At 34.7% G+C, this 14,740-nt stretch overlaps 4 protein-coding genes across 7 annotated transcripts; 1 reads left to right on the top strand and 3 right to left on the bottom strand.

Moving 5' to 3' along the window:
• Window positions 1-220: 220 nt before the first annotated feature.
• Window positions 221-5,326, bottom strand: LOC130505819 (squalene epoxidase 4-like). Of its 2 annotated transcripts, XM_057000439.1 has the most exons (9): window positions 5,187-5,326; window positions 4,829-5,066; window positions 3,569-3,680; window positions 3,253-3,430; window positions 2,022-2,190; window positions 1,682-1,900; window positions 1,239-1,523; window positions 654-932; window positions 221-556 (listed from the first exon to the last, which is right to left on the bottom strand). In XM_057000439.1, the coding sequence occupies exons 2-9, from the start codon at window positions 5,024-5,026 to the stop codon at window positions 440-442; spliced, it is 1,557 nt and encodes a 518-aa protein (XP_056856419.1). In that variant the 5' UTR covers window positions 5,027-5,066; window positions 5,187-5,326; the 3' UTR covers window positions 221-439. The 2 variants fall into 2 exon arrangements, with proteins under 2 accessions (XP_056856419.1, XP_056856418.1); XM_057000438.1 differs by having other exon boundaries at window positions 4,829-5,326.
• A 2,191-nt stretch (window positions 5,327-7,517) lies between these two features.
• Window positions 7,518-10,362, bottom strand: LOC130494774 (squalene monooxygenase 1,2). Of its 3 annotated transcripts, none has more exons than XM_057000436.1 (8): window positions 10,053-10,359; window positions 9,715-9,826; window positions 9,437-9,614; window positions 9,061-9,178; window positions 8,721-8,939; window positions 8,263-8,541; window positions 7,894-8,172; window positions 7,518-7,808 (listed from the first exon to the last, which is right to left on the bottom strand). In XM_057000436.1, exons 1-8 carry the CDS (start codon window positions 10,254-10,256, stop codon window positions 7,695-7,697), a joined length of 1,503 nt encoding a protein of 500 aa, XP_056856416.1. In that variant the 5' UTR covers window positions 10,257-10,359; the 3' UTR covers window positions 7,518-7,694. The 3 variants fall into 3 exon arrangements, with proteins under 3 accessions (XP_056856416.1, XP_056856415.1, XP_056856417.1); XM_057000435.1 differs by having other exon boundaries at window positions 9,010-9,178; window positions 10,053-10,358; XM_057000437.1 differs by lacking the exons at window positions 7,518-7,808; window positions 7,894-8,172; window positions 8,263-8,541; window positions 8,721-8,939 and having other exon boundaries at window positions 9,142-9,271; window positions 10,053-10,362.
• A 542-nt stretch (window positions 10,363-10,904) lies between these two features.
• Window positions 10,905-11,677, top strand: LOC108835020 (uncharacterized). The gene is made up of 3 exons (XM_018608333.2): window positions 10,905-11,123; window positions 11,219-11,376; window positions 11,470-11,677. The coding sequence occupies exons 1-3, from the start codon at window positions 10,994-10,996 to the stop codon at window positions 11,485-11,487; spliced, it is 306 nt and encodes a 101-aa protein (XP_018463835.1). The 5' UTR covers window positions 10,905-10,993; the 3' UTR covers window positions 11,488-11,677.
• Window positions 11,678-11,878: 201 nt separating this feature from the next.
• LOC108835019 (uncharacterized) lies at window positions 11,879-13,375 on the bottom strand. Its single transcript, XM_018608332.2, has 6 exons — window positions 13,191-13,375; window positions 13,035-13,088; window positions 12,841-12,914; window positions 12,509-12,626; window positions 12,303-12,361; window positions 11,879-12,205 (listed from the first exon to the last, which is right to left on the bottom strand). The coding sequence occupies exons 1-6, from the start codon at window positions 13,299-13,301 to the stop codon at window positions 12,127-12,129; spliced, it is 495 nt and encodes a 164-aa protein (XP_018463834.1). The 5' UTR covers window positions 13,302-13,375; the 3' UTR covers window positions 11,879-12,126.
• Between the last annotated feature and the right edge of the window lie 1,365 nt (window positions 13,376-14,740).

The following is a 14,740-nucleotide window of genomic DNA, read 5'->3' on the forward strand; positions in this document are numbered from 1 at the left end:
ATGACTTGAAGTCTTTCTACCTCTTTGATTAATCTTTGACATTGGACCGGAGATATCACACCAGAGTAGATGTAGAGATACTTATACTGCCTAATGAATCTAACCCGGATTTGATATCGGGTTTAAAAGGCCTGCTTAGTGCAAAGAAGTTTATGAGTTGTGGGGACCCTAGTAGAATCGGTAAAGAGCTTGGATTGGAATAGACATAAACAGAAACTCGAGAATCAAAAGATAGAATTATTATAACAAATCACCATGGCTTAATAAAAGGTTTAAGAAACACAAATCCAATTTTGGTTACAAGAAAAAACAATAAGGCCTAATCAAAGGCTCAACCGGATATAGACTCGCCATAACCAGTTCTTTATTTAAATATTAAATTCTGTTTGAGTTGACTGATTTTCATCTCCGAATGCAGTCTTGGTTTTTGAATGATAAATCAACAGTCAGAGGCCGTGGCCATATAGTTTCTGCGATAGGAAGCTGCGTTTATTGGAATCAACATCTCTTTCAACCCTTCATCCCCCAAATGTTTACCCAACATTTTCAAAGCCAACTGGTGATTCACATAAGAAGTCATCAATAGACACATATGTATAACCATTGTTGATATGTGTATAAAATTAAAGGGCCAGAAAAATAGGAATATTTACCGCAAAAACTCTGAGGCTATGCCAAAAGCGACGAGGCGACGGAAAGGGAGAGAGCAAGTGGCCCATGGCGGTGAGGGTGATGCATACAAGATGAAAGACTAGAGTAAGGGGACGAGGGTTCATGCCTCCAAGAATAGCCATCATCCCGGATGTTCGGAAACCACCACTAGAGAGGTACTTAAAGCAGCTTTGTCGCATTCCCTCTCTTGCTTCGTCCGTTGTAGCGACAAGCACTTCTGAGAAGACATGCGCCAGCGTGTTCACCGTCGCCGACATTGGCTTTTACCGTCCAATATGATCAATACATATGAAAATGATTGTCATATATAATAAATCTTAATTAACTATATGTGAGCATTCTATGAGTTTCCATCAAAGTAGCATTCATTATATCTATATCGACTAAAGTTCCCAATAAGTGGTTTGTATTACGACTAGACTAAGAAAACTTGGTAACAAAAATAGGATCTAATCAGCTAATCAGGCATAAAAATGATAAATCCATGACCTTTTGCACATTTCAATGAACAACCAACGCTATATAGCTCATTGTATATATATAAAAAAAAGAATGCCAGAACTCACCTTGCGGATGATGTAAAAGGACTTAACAAGCTCCAAGACCTTCTTAGCATTGCTAAAGCTAGGCAATGGCCTGAGAAGATTGCGTAAAATGAGAACGTCGGAGAGTGCAACCATCATCCCTGAAGCGATTATAGGATGACGCATATTGAATGCATCTCCCAACACAATCACTCCTTTTTTATCACATGGCTTCGCTGACATACTCTTAGTGGCAGTTGTTTTTATCTCTAGTAGTCCTTCCTCAACCCCTTTCAAAAATGTCTCACGGAGATTTCCATCAGGTATCTACGAAACGAAAAAGATAAATGATACAAACTAAGTCATATGAACAACATTATACCTCTTGAAATCATAGCAACTCCTTATAATTCCTTGAAAACGTTAAAAGTTAAAATTATATCCAATATACTAAAAGTTGTAGGTTTACATCAATCCTTACGTACCTGAGGAGCCAGAGTATTCTTGAGATAGTTAACCATTTCGCCATTTGCCATTGAAGGAATACTATCAGCAGGAACCTCGGCAGCACAACGAACCTCATTGCTTGTTATATGATATACAACACATGGCAAAGGTTTAGAAAAAATCAGATGCATACTATGTGGATCTTCAAGTCGGGTATTCTTCGTGACGTAACCCACAAAGTAAGAGAGCACTTCCTCCTGTATATATACATATACAATCAGTTGAACATGATCCTTAAAGGCGAAAATTAACGACGAAATTGAAAATTTGATGAAAATATAAAAGTTTGCAATACTTGAAAGATAAGTGTTCACTCACTTTATTATCGACGGCTGACCGGCGAAGGTTCGAGTAGCAACCGTCACATACCACAGTGAGAGGTGCGAAGGCAGTTATGTTTTCGCCTGCGCTATTCTTGTATATAACTCCCTTAACCACTCCTTTTTCTTCTATCAAAGACTTCACTGTTCCTTCTTCTAATTGCACACTATCAAGGTTCACTTCATTTTATTAATTAGGAAGATGAAATTATGTATATAAGAGCGTTAGATCAATTTACTCATTGTCAATTTATTTAGAAATGAAAATATATAAACTAAAGATTGATTTCAGTTCCACTAGAAGAATTATCTCGAGTACAAGTTCCAAATATTAGTTTTGAATACGGTTTGAAATATGGACAAGACTTAGGTTCACCCCCTATGTTGAATCTTTAAATTCACCACTCTCTTTAAATCCAATCAAAATGCCATGTAGATAATTAAATAAAAAATATTAAATTATTTTAAAATAGTTTAAAAATGAAATAACGTTAATTTTAATGACGTTAACTAAACACTAAACCCTAAATTTAAATTCTAAACCAAAACCTATACCCTAAACCCAAATCTTATATCCTAAACCCAAACCATATATCCAAAACTCAAATTCTAAACCCTAAATCCAAACGCTATACCCTAAACCCATTATATATCCTATACCCTAAACCCAAATCCTATACCCTAAACCCAAACTATATACCCTAAACCTAAACCATATACCCTAAACCCAAATCGTAAATTCTAAATCCAAATTCTTAAGTTTAGGGTTTGGGTTTAAGGTGTAGAATTTAGGTTTAAGATATATGTTTTGAGTTTAGGGTATAGGATTTGGGTTTAGGGTATAAAATATATGATCGATTTAGAGTATAGGGTTTGTATTTAAGGTTTATGGTTTGGATTTAAAGTTTAGAATTTGAGTTTAGGGTATATGGTTTGGGTTTAGGGTATAAAATTTGGGTTTAGGGTATATATTTGGATTTAGAATTTATGATTTAAGGTTTAGGGTTTAGTTTGCATCATTAAAATTGATTTTATTTTTCTTTTCAACTATTTTTTAATAATTTAATATTTTTTATTTAATTATCTACATAGCATTTTGATTGGATTTAAGAGGAATGGTGAATTTAAAGGTTCACCATAGGGGATAAACCTAAGTCCTGTACTTGAAATATCCTATGTTATAAAAAATTAAAACATTAATATGTAATTATATGTACTAATGTACGTACTTGACATGAGAAGCTGCCTTTTTGCGTAAACGTTGCACCAGACGGCCATTACGTAAGAGTCTACCGGCAGGTTCGTAAGGAAACTTTTTGTTATTCGGAAAATACAAGGTGTCATTTTTCCCGTCCTTGTAGATTGCCAATGACTTTATTTCTTGAGCGTCTATCTCCTCCAAACAATCTAATAGATATACAAAGACAAAATCCCAAATTAAGCGACACTTAACATAATTGAGCTAAGATACATCCATGCGCCTAGCTAAACACTATTTTAATTTGTGGTAATGAATGAATATGAAGATGAAGTGAAGAGAGAGACCTTCAAGGCCAAGTTGAGCTAACATGAGGCGTCCACCCGGTTGCATCAGCTCTCCCATAAATCTTTGAGGTTCTTTCAAGTCTCTCTCTATCACATGTACTCGCCGCCCATCCTGCATCCAGCATCCAGCATCCCCATATAAATTATAAACAGTGACAAAATATAGAACAAGTATCTTTTTTTCTGCATTCCTAATTTCCCATTCTTTTGTTGTGTTTTCTCAACTCCTGAACACCCATATAACATAAACTGATCATGGACACCCATGATCCATGCTGCATGGGCCATTATTAGTTATTTTTCAAATCAAATTTCTTTTATATGTCGTTTTTATAAAATAATACATTTCATGTCCATTGATTTAGTGCATATGATATTCGTATAAAGGAAAAGATAGATAACGTTTATTTAAAAAAATTCCATGTGAATAATACTAGCTCTTATAAATAAATTTCTATCTGAAAATTTCAAAAGAAAAAAATTACATATATGTCTAATCCCTATAGTGAGTGTAACCGAACCTTTAAAATGCTTGAAGTCGACCACCACAATATATAGAGAACTTCTATGATTTTTTTTTACGAGTAAAATAAGTCATCATCTAGATGGAGATAAAAGTGTTGTTTGTTTAGACTTAAAAGTACAAATCATATGGATGACTGATGAGTTTTTAAAATTTAGATTTAGTTTTGAAAATCAGCTAGCTGATCCAAATTGAACCGTTTTAATGAAGATGGTTATGTCAAAATTGCATAGTATCTATTATCACATAATATAATTGACAAACTATAAACATAAACCTAATATCCCACGAAAAGATAGACAAAACCGGAAAAACGTATTTTCTTGCGAGAACCACAACAAATATTTTTCTACCAAAATCACGAAAAATAATTATTACTAATACTTTTTTTAGTTTGAAACTTTAAAGTTTTTAAAATACATGTTTATCAAACGTTCAACAACAAAAATTATCTTACTTCGATTAAAGAGGCTACACACAACACATGAAAAGCTACCAAAAACCTAGTTTAATCAGTTATCTAAGTTTCAAATATCAGTACTTATTTGAACGAAAATCATCTCTACTGGAGTGGTCACTGCACTGCAATTTACATGGCAGATCAAATTTTCTTAGATATATAGAAACAACACAACCTATTGAAAAGATCATCTTAGTGACGAGGCCTTACCATGATTGATTGATCAATTGTAAAATCAACAAAAGGAAACAAAAAGCCGTCACATACGCAAATATACCTTAGCAAGAGCATAAGCAAGAGCCGCGCCAGCCACACCCGCTCCAACAATGATGACATCAGCCTCACCATCTCTCGTCTCTTCTGCTTCAACCTCTATCTCCTCTGTTCCAACCTTCTTTCTTTTGATGAGATGAAAAACCATCCATGTCAGAATGAAGGCGAGAAGCGTCCATGACCACGTGTATGTCGTTGCCATTCCACTTAGTAATGATATCTTTATCTTCAATTCTGAAATTCTTTCTCAAAACAAAAAGAAACTCTGAAATGATATAGTTAAATAGGAGAAACCTACAATTTGAGAAAATATGTTAAATAAATTTGAGTTCCACAGCTTGGCAAATCGATTATAGACAGACATGAGATCGAGTCATAGTAATCTTTCTATTTGTACTATCATTCTAGGTAAGGAATGATTCCACATGCTTAATTAATTGTTTACGTCAAAAAGGAAATTTTGGAATATACTTTTTTCCCAAAAATAGATAATTCACAAATCGTATCACATAGGTCAAGTTAATTAGGATTTGGTTACCGATTTTGGGTCTTAAGATTGACATTTTGAGGTAAAAACTTGGCCGACAAAAAAAAGTCAACCCCTGACTTGAACTGGCCACGTTTACATGACTATGCATCATATTCGTATACGTGTCAAGCTAGAAATAAATTATTACTCTCAACAACGACCTAATCCAGTAACCCCATACACTATTACAAATATCTACTAGTATCCTATTTTGTATTACTTTGTTTGTTGATAGTTCTAACGTTGCAGTAAGTTATGATGTTTCAAATTTTGTTTTTATTGTAATGAAACTAAATCTTCGTCCGCGCTTGCAAAGAGTAGAATAGTTCTAAAAAAACCCAAATTTTGCTCAACAGATGAAACTGGAACATATAAATTATGTTTGACAAAAAAGGAACATATAAATTACTCCCTCCGTTTCAAATTATATGTCATTCTAGAGGAATTTTTTTGTTTCAAAATAAGTGTCGTTTACGGTTTTCAATGCAAAATTTATTGATAATATTTTATTTTTCATTTTTTCTATTAGTTGATACATGGTTAGGTGTATTGGTAATAGTGTTTTTATTTTGGAAATATGTAAAATTAAATGTTTTCTTAATCTGCGTGCATAAGATTAGAACGACATATAATATGAAACGGAGGGAGTATTATTAATGATTGGCAGCACTTTATACCAAAAAAAATGATTGGCAGCACAGATAAACTATGGATCGAAAAAATCTTGTAAAAAAATAAAGAAAAAAGTCGGCAGATCGTTGAAATGTTCATTACTGTGATGGGTATGGTATAATAAAATAATGAAGCACAGTGGCGGATTCAAGATTTTTTTTAACCTGTGTCAATATATAACTGAAAATATAACTATTTTAAAAGTTTCATAAAATATAAATTACTATTTTAAATAGGAACCTACTAACTTACTATTTGTAGTTGGGTAATTAGAATCAATAAGAACAAACTACTATTTTAATTAGGATCCTACTAGCTAAAAATGAGATTAGAAAATATTAAACCGATATCATGTTAAGGCTTCGAAGAAGACTAGTTGTCAAAAGATAGAAAAAAAATTTAATTCTAACTTGATTTATTTTGGTTTTAGGTTTGTAAATTGTAAATTGTCGAAATTAAACTTGGTTTTTTTTTTAATTGTAAACATGATTGGTTTACGTTGGGTTTCAATTAAAATTAGTGGACATTCTATAGTTTATCTAGTAATATTGGGTTATAGTTTATAGAGTGTCATAATTAAATTTAATGGAAAAATACATAGGCCAATTTTGTTTCCACAATTAATGGTGTGGCAGTTGCACCCCCATTAACGTACTCACGTCCGCCACTGATGGAGCAAGGAAAAAATCAGAGCTGGAAAAAGAAGGAAAATACTAAAATAATAACTTAACTGATCAAATCGTATCTCTCAACCCCGCCAAAGTCGCTGCTATACTATTTTGAGATAATGGCCCATCATTTTTCAATCATAAAGACTTTTCAAACCCGTACCTAATTGTTTTTTTTCTTTCTTTTGACATCTAGTTATAATATGACCTGACACTGATATAAGCAAAAGCAGTATCTTTTTTCCGGCAAAATTTTTTTTGGGCAAACAAAAGCAATATTTTTGAGAAACTATTTTAGAAAAAACGAAAAAATAAAATTTAAAAATATAAATCTAAGACTGAGAATAAAAATTGAGCTATAAACAAAACTAGATATTAGAGGTAAATCATTTCGTGTTCAAGCTTGTATTGAACTTCTCCGGATATTTACAAAAAAAAAAAAAAACTTCTCCGGATCATTACACTATAGCATATTTCAACCTGGATTTAGATTATTTAAAACCTTTTTGAAGTATGGTTTCAAAGATTCAATTAAAAAGTATCCATAGGTCCTTTTAATTCGAATGGATCTCTACTTTTAACACTTATATTCTATATTTTATTGTATTATAATACCATTATTGTTGTCATCTTACCGTAGAGCATAGTCGAACACACCTTCCATTGTAATCTTTTGAATCTTTTACACTTGAATTAATGAAATTTGTGCACGAACAAAAAATATCAGACTTATACAGACAAAAATACCATATATTATACAAATAAATCATATTTTAATAAAATGAAAGTAAATTTGTCGAAAACGTAATTATTATGGCCACTCGTTATTATTTTCTTTATTGTTTTATTCAAAATAATTGTCACCCCATGCATATTCTTCCTATTTCCGTTTACAAGTAGATACGGAAAGGTTTCTTCAGTAACATATTGCAATACTATTTAACAAATCCACAATCGCAAAGATTTGTGCACCATCTATATATCGTGGTTTTCATCAATGTTTAGACAACGGTTGTAGCCATATAGCTTTTGCGATATGCCGCTGCATTTGTTGGAGACAACATTTGACCTATTCCTTCAGCCTTGAGATGAGGAACCAACAATTCCAAAGACAACTACGGATTCACATGAACCAAAGTCAATGTTAAAGTATAAAACACAATTCTATACCAAACATTTAACAGTATAATTATGACTTACACCAAAAAGTCTGAGGCTATGCCAAACACGAAGAGGAGTTGGGAACGGAGAGAGCAGTTGGCCGATGGAGGATAAAGTAATAACGGATAGATGATAGATGAGAGAAAGTGGCGTAGGGTTCATGCCACCAAACACAGCCATCAAGCCTGACGTGCGAAACCCACCACTAGATAGGTAATCAAAGCAGCCTTGTCGCATCGCTTCTTTTGCTTCGTCCGTTGATGCAATTAGCACTTGCCAAAATGAATTCCCTAATGTGTTTACTGTTGCTGACATTGGCTTCACCATTCAATTTTAAAAACGTTTAGATTTTTTTACATACTTTTTTTAATGTTCATCATTTAAGATGAGTATGTGACATATGCTTACCTTGCGTAGAACATAGAAGGACTTCATAACTTCTGAGACTTTGTTTTCATCACCGAGGCTGTCCAAAGGCTTGAGAAGACGGCTTAGAATGAGAATGTCAGATAATAAAACCATCATCCCTGATGCAATTACTGGATGACGCATGTTGAATGCATCTCCCAACACAATCACTCCCTTTTTTCTGCTTAAAGTAGCTGGCATGCGTTTTGCTTGTGTAATTTTTATATGTGATCCCTCATCGAGCCCTTTCAAAAATGTTTTGCGGAATTTTAGAGGTATCTGCCATAACATAAACGCGCGCAAAGAGACAGCTTCATCAGCCGCTTGCCAATGTTAGAATGAGTGCATGCTATGCATATCTTATCTACATAACCCTACTAGTAAGTCAAGTAATACCAATTTAATTATCTAGTCATTTTCTTCATTGATCAAAGATTAATAATTAGCCTAATCCGTACCTGGGGAGCAATAGAGTTCTTCACGAAGGACGCCATTTCACCATTAGAAACAGACGGAAGATTATTTGAGAGAAGCTCAAAATTACAACGAACGTCGGTGCTGCTGACTTGATACAACATGGCGAAGGACGGTTTAGCCATTATCAAGTGTAACTTGTCGGGCTGTTCAAGGCGACAATTCCTCGAGATGTAACCAATTTCGTACGCCGTAACCTCCGCCTATATCAAATTAAAGAACACATATGCTTATTAATTAAAAGAATAGTCTATTGTTTTTACAAACACTCACATTGTTGTCATTTAGAGAGCGACGAAGGTTCGAGTGGCAACCATCGCATACCACAGTGAGAGGTGCAAATGCTGTGGTTTCTTCCCCTGAACTGTTCTTGTATGTCACTCCTTTGACCACTCCTTTTTCTTCTATCAAAGATCTCACGGTCCCTTCTTCCAGCCGCACACTGCCAATTAATTAATGTTTGGTGTTTGAATCAATGTTACAACAACATGTCCATTTCTTGTGTCGGCTCTTAGCTCTTGGAGTAGTTTATATACTTCATTCATTAAATCACATACAAACAAATATTTATATTAGGTCAAATCTATTTTCCCATCTCTAAACAAAAGGTTTAGATGTTTGATTAAATCTTCTTGTACATGCTTTTTTTTTTGAAATCCCTAACATACTTATTAGTAAAAAATAGTAGAGAGTTAAGTACTTTGGAAGAGAAGAGGCCTTTTGGCGCAGTCTCTGGACAAAACGGCCATTTTGAAAAAAACGACCAGATGGTTCATAAGGAAAGTTGGTGTCCACCGGATAAGATGCGACTGTTTCTTTTCCGTCCTTAAAAAGAGCTATGCCGGTGGATTTCTGTGCGTCTATTCCCTCTAAACAATCTATTTATATATAAACGCACAAATTTAGTCATGAAACAAAGACACAACAACATATGTCTTTCTTAATGTAAACGTAAATGAAAGTTAAGCAGATGCATACCCTGAAGACCGAGCTTAGAAAGCAAGAGCCGTCCTCCTGGCTGCATGAACTCACCCATCATTCTCACTGGCTCTCTCATGTCTCTTTCTATCACATGTACTCGACGCCCGTCCTTTAAAACAAGTTCTTTTTTATTAGCTTTAACCCAAACTTAGTACACAGGAGGGTTAATTCCTTCCCAAACTATTTCAATATACAATACTATTAAGGAAAACATAAATTTACATACTATAGAGTGTTGTTCAAAAAAATAAAAATAAAGCACATACTATATATAGAGTTGCGAGTTTACCAATTATAAATGCATGGACGCAAAACTGTCCAGGCATTTTACTTACCTTGGCAAGTGCATAGGCGAGAGCTGAGCCACCCACACCAGCTCCGACTATGATGACATCAGGGCCACCGTCTCTTCTCTCCTTCGCTGCCACATTCGCACACTTCGTCGCCTTATTCATCTTGTTGGTGACGTGGAATATTGTCCAAGATATTACGAAGGCAAGTAGCATCCACAAACAAACTTCCACAAAAGCCATATTCATAATCTATTTATTACTCTGTATGAGAGCTGAAAGAGGCGGAGTGTAAATAACATAATTTATAAGGTAGTCACTAGTCAGTATGGACGCGGTGTCACTAGAGATGCCTGCCCACTAATGTCGTAGATATTTTCATAGATACAAACACAAGATACTGCACCCCACCCCCAATAATGTTCTAATATATGGTTCTCATTGGTTTGGTTTCGATTAATAAAGTTTGCAAAAAAATAGATGTATGTGACATATGCACTAGTACACCAATATAACTTTAATCACAAACTTATCAATTATTAAAACGACAAGTAAACCAATATCTATCAACACGTGAACTGTTTATGTATTTTTCTGACTTTCAATTATCGAGACGACGACAACACCAATAACATGATTTGCAATATATATCCGTATGGCCTCTTTGGGATAATGTAATCTTTTGAAAACTCCAAGCGAAGGGAAAAAAATATCATCTTTGTGATGATAATTTTCAAAGATAATCATTGGCTGAAAACACCCCAAAAACAATTACTTTAGGAGACCTGTTTTCAAAAGGTTTGAACCTGCGACTTGGAAGTTGCTAGAGCACTAAAATAACTATTTTATCTTTACGAGAACAATTCTGAAAATAGTGTTCAACCTACCTCCCAATTCGAATCATTGTCGGCCCAGTACTACGAACACTTATTATGCCCATTAGCCCATTAATTTCAGGATAAAGATAAGAGCTCTCGTTTGTTTATATGGACAACAAAAGAAATCAAGAACAAAGCAAAAACTTCATCAACTCAAGAATCAATAGGAAGCAGAAGATGAAGAGAATTCCTCGTATCAAATTTCCTCAGAGACATTCCTCTTCTGCTACTTCATCAGGTTAACATCTTTTTCTTTCACTACACTTTTTCTTTATATTTTGGTTCTTGATTTTTATTAGATGCCAATTACACATAACTATCTATTATTCTCAGGTTCTGGACCAGCGCAGGGATCCGTTGCCGGCGGCAAGAGAAACGTGACGGCGAGTTCAGATGTCCCGGCGGCGCCGAAAAACATTGCTGATGGAGGGAAAGCATCACTCCAGCCTAAACGCACTCCTGTCTCCGACAAGGAAATCGAATCCATAATGGTTAGATACTTCCATTACGAAAATGGAAAGAAATAAATAAACAGTATTATTAACTCAACTCTTTTGTCTTTGGTTCTGCTTTGAATCTTGTAGTTGGGAGGTTGCATCTGATGTTTGAAGATTTGATCATCACTTTGGGCTTCTTGTCTTTTTCGGCTGGTGAACTTTATTATATGCTTTTTTAATGTAAAGGAAGAACTAATAATGCAGAGGAGATGATGCGTTGTATGAATGATGATGTTGTATGAATGATTCTGTTTCTCTTTGTCAATTAAAAAACAAAGTCTATATAGTTTCTAACGTTATTGTCTTCACAATTTTTTATTAGGAAAGTTGCAGTATAGAGTAACAGAAAGTCAAGAATATCGAACAAACTATAATATATGCATTATAAAAAGATTAGGCGTATAACAATATAATAATTCGTTGTCAGATTGCACTGGTACTACTTACAACAACTGTATCTTAAAAAAAACTTTTTTTTAACCATAAGAAACCACAATTACAGCTATAAAAAGGAGAGATCACTCATAACTCAAGTTTTTACATTTCCCAATATCAAACGACTGTTAAGTCAGAAGCTGAGAAAGGGTTTGAAGCAACAAAAAATACACACACACACACACACACACACACAAGAGCTTCAAGATCGCAACAAACAGAAACTCAATTTGCACTACTTGTGATTCATGCGCAAACCACCGGATCAGGTCAAACCAAAAAAAAAAAAAATCAAGAAGTGAGATTGGCTTATAGCTCGGTGTCGCAGAGACGGATCATGATTTCAGAGACCATTCTTCGTGCAAAGGGGATATAACTGAGGCTGTACCTGCTCATTATTTACCATTGAGCCAATGAATAAAGTGTTGCATCCAAAAAGACTAAAGAATCCTGTTTTGGGCTCAATATAAAAGCATTGAACTTACCAAATAAGCGCACAAGTCTCGCATAGGATCGCAATCACTGTCAAAATTTTGCTGTGGATCTACAGAAGACAAGAAATTGATGAGGTTTCAAGATGAAAACTATTGGGGAGAAAAAAAAAAGAAAGTTGCAGTCTTTGGAGATTTTACTAAGATTAAAAATAGCTTTGGAACTAAAACATCGTATGAGAAGGAGAGAAAGAAGATACCAAGAGAGCGCAAATGAGAGCAAGAAGGACGCATCCGCCGTAGATGGAAGTAGCGTAGAAACGAACAGGGTCCAACATCATGTTTATCTGTTGCTCAGGTCCCATGAGGAAGGCTGTGCTGCCAAACAATGTCAAAGGTCAGCTAACTAACTGGTTTTATAGGAATCAGTAAACATATGAACGTAACTCATCATCCTTTGAAGGAATGAACTTTGAGAGAAGTAGCATTCAAAACCCTATTGAACTCAAAAGAATTGAAAATCGCAAAATTAAAATGTTTTGAAAGACAAAACAGAGCAAGTATCTTGTCGGCTACAAGGCAAAAAACAAACCTTCCAATAGCGAGAACATTTCCGAAAGTGAAGAGCAGTGCAAACTTGATGGGGATAACAAACACGATCATTGACTGATTGAAGAAGAAGAAAAAGAAACACACGAATTACTTTTTACAGATTGGTCAACAACATTCAATTCCAATTCAATACTATAATTCAATTCATTTGGATAATGTGAAATTGATCGTTACCAGAAACATGAGCAGTAAACCAGCGCCCAAAGATGCCGCGAATCCGTACATTCTCTGACAAATCAAAGGAGAGAGAGAGAGAGATTCCGTAAAACAGAGAAGAACGAGAGAAAAAAAAAAACATAGAGAGAGAGAAGACGATGAATAGGAGAAAACCTGAGTTGTGGAGAGAGAACAGAGACCCTCCGATCCATCTTCAAGGAAGCTATCGTTTGTCCCTTCGCCGTCTCCTCCGCCACCAGACAAGAACTCGTTCAGCTTCTGCATCTTTGTTCCGACACTGATCGGGAGATATGAGACGACCGGTCAAAGATGTAAAACCAAATTCTCAAAAAAAAAAAAATTGAGTGCTGGGTTGACCGAATTGGGCCAAGTCTTAACCAATCATAATATTCAAAAAGAAGAAATTAAGTTTACTACGAACGAGAGTAGGTAGGCCCATGAGGCCCCTCATCATTTAAGATGATTGGACCACTATAATGTACAGATCGAACAATCAAACCAAACTCTGCATCCTTTCTCTCTTTGAGAAAGACTATGCATCCTTCTTTCCACTTACCTAGCAGATGCATGCAAACTAATCAAGAAATATACCTGCTCATGCAAAACTTTGTTCCAGAGTCAAGCACCAAACTTCTGTTTTAGTACGTCTTTTAAAAGTCTCCCAAAAGGAGGACCACTTCGAATGATAGATAAAATTGTTCTTAACTACTTTTATTCCGCATTAATGTTTTAAATTATACTTTCAACAAATTGAGAATCATTGTTTACTTTCTAGTGACTGTATTGACAATCAAATGAAGCTTGGGCTTTCAGCCCTAATATTATTTTTTACAAAAAAATCTTGTGCTAAAATCTTTTCCAATTGTTTAACAAATTTTTTTACAAAAAAAAAGAACTCTAGAAGAATTAGATATTGGTAACTGGGAAGCATAATTTTAGTGAAGTCAACCTTTTTCAATTTATTACTCCCTCTGTTTGTTTTTATTAGTCGTTTTAGTGGATTGCACACAGTTTAAGACATGTAATACAATTTCCATTTTATCCTTCTTCATCGTTACTTTAATGTGCAAGTTAAATTTATTTGCTTTCAATCCAAGGGTAGATAAAGTCAAAAGTCTTCATTTGTTGCATGGGAATTTGGAAACGACAAATATTTTGGCACAAAACCAAAATGTTAAAACGACTTATATAAGAAAACAGAGGGAGTATTTAATAAGTTCGATTTTTTTAGTTACTTGTGGCTGTGGTATATAGCCCACCTTTTAAGACCCATAACTCCATAAGATACTCTTTTTGGCAATAAATAAAAACCATGTTCGTTGATCGTTTCAGTTCATAGTGAAGTGACCAAGATTGGCTACTAAAATTTCTTCATAATTTTCTTTCCCTTTAATCGCTCAAGTGGAACATAAAACACAGCGAAAAAACAGTGACTCCCTTTGCATTTTTCTTTTCTCTGTGCTCAGCCTCTTCTTTCTTCTGCCTGAGCTATTTTCTCCCTTTTCTTCCCTGCACATGTTGTAATTTGTTGCGCTGGTTTATTGTCGCATCTGTTACCCAAACGAACAGGGCAAATAGATGACCGGCTACGAGCAATAGTTTTTAGTTGGCAAGATGTTTTTAATCTTTGAGTTTTAGATTTATCACTATATCCCATAAATTTATAACTTCCTTCATTAAACCACACAAACTTTTATTTCAAC

The sequence above is a fragment of the Raphanus sativus genome, unplaced genomic scaffold (assembly GCF_000801105.2).
Source record: "Raphanus sativus cultivar WK10039 unplaced genomic scaffold, ASM80110v3 Scaffold2607, whole genome shotgun sequence".
Taxonomy (NCBI): Eukaryota; Viridiplantae; Streptophyta; class Magnoliopsida; order Brassicales; family Brassicaceae; genus Raphanus; species Raphanus sativus.

What these genes read in the sequence shown, in the direction of transcription:
- LOC130505819 (XM_057000439.1), bottom strand. Translation starts at nt 5,026, where the DNA reads ATGGCAACGACATACACGTGGTCATGGACGCTTCTCGCCTTCATTCTG. An exon ending in AAGGCAGCTTCTCATGTCAA is followed by an intron (nt 2,191 to 3,252) that starts GTACGTACATTA and finishes GAACCTTGATAG; the next exon opens with TGTGCAATTAGAAGAAGGAA. An exon ending in GGTCAGCCGTCGATAATAAA is followed by an intron (nt 1,901 to 2,021) that starts GTGAGTGAACAC and finishes GTATATATACAG; the next exon opens with GAGGAAGTGCTCTCTTACTT.
- LOC130494774 (XM_057000435.1), bottom strand. Translation starts at nt 10,256, where the DNA reads ATGAATATGGCTTTTGTGGAAGTTTGTTTGTGGATGCTACTTGCCTTC. An exon ending in AGAACTCTATTGCTCCCCAG is followed by an intron (nt 8,542 to 8,720) that starts GTACGGATTAGG and finishes ATGTTATGGCAG; the next exon opens with ATACCTCTAAAATTCCGCAA. An exon ending in ATAGCCTCAGACTTTTTGGT is followed by an intron (nt 7,809 to 7,893) that starts GTAAGTCATAAT and finishes GTGAATCCGTAG; the next exon opens with TTGTCTTTGGAATTGTTGGT.
- LOC108835020 (XM_018608333.2), top strand. Translation starts at nt 10,994, where the DNA reads ATGGACAACAAAAGAAATCAAGAACAAAGCAAAAACTTCATCAACTCA. An exon ending in CTCTTCTGCTACTTCATCAG is followed by an intron (nt 11,124 to 11,218) that starts GTTAACATCTTT and finishes TATTATTCTCAG; the next exon opens with GTTCTGGACCAGCGCAGGGA.
- LOC108835019 (XM_018608332.2), bottom strand. Translation starts at nt 13,301, where the DNA reads ATGCAGAAGCTGAACGAGTTCTTGTCTGGTGGCGGAGGAGACGGCGAA. An exon ending in GTTCTCTCTCCACAACTCAG is followed by an intron (nt 13,089 to 13,190) that starts GTTTTCTCCTAT and finishes TTGATTTGTCAG; the next exon opens with AGAATGTACGGATTCGCGGC. An exon ending in AATGTTCTCGCTATTGGAAG is followed by an intron (nt 12,627 to 12,840) that starts GTTTGTTTTTTG and finishes ATTGTTTGGCAG; the next exon opens with CACAGCCTTCCTCATGGGAC.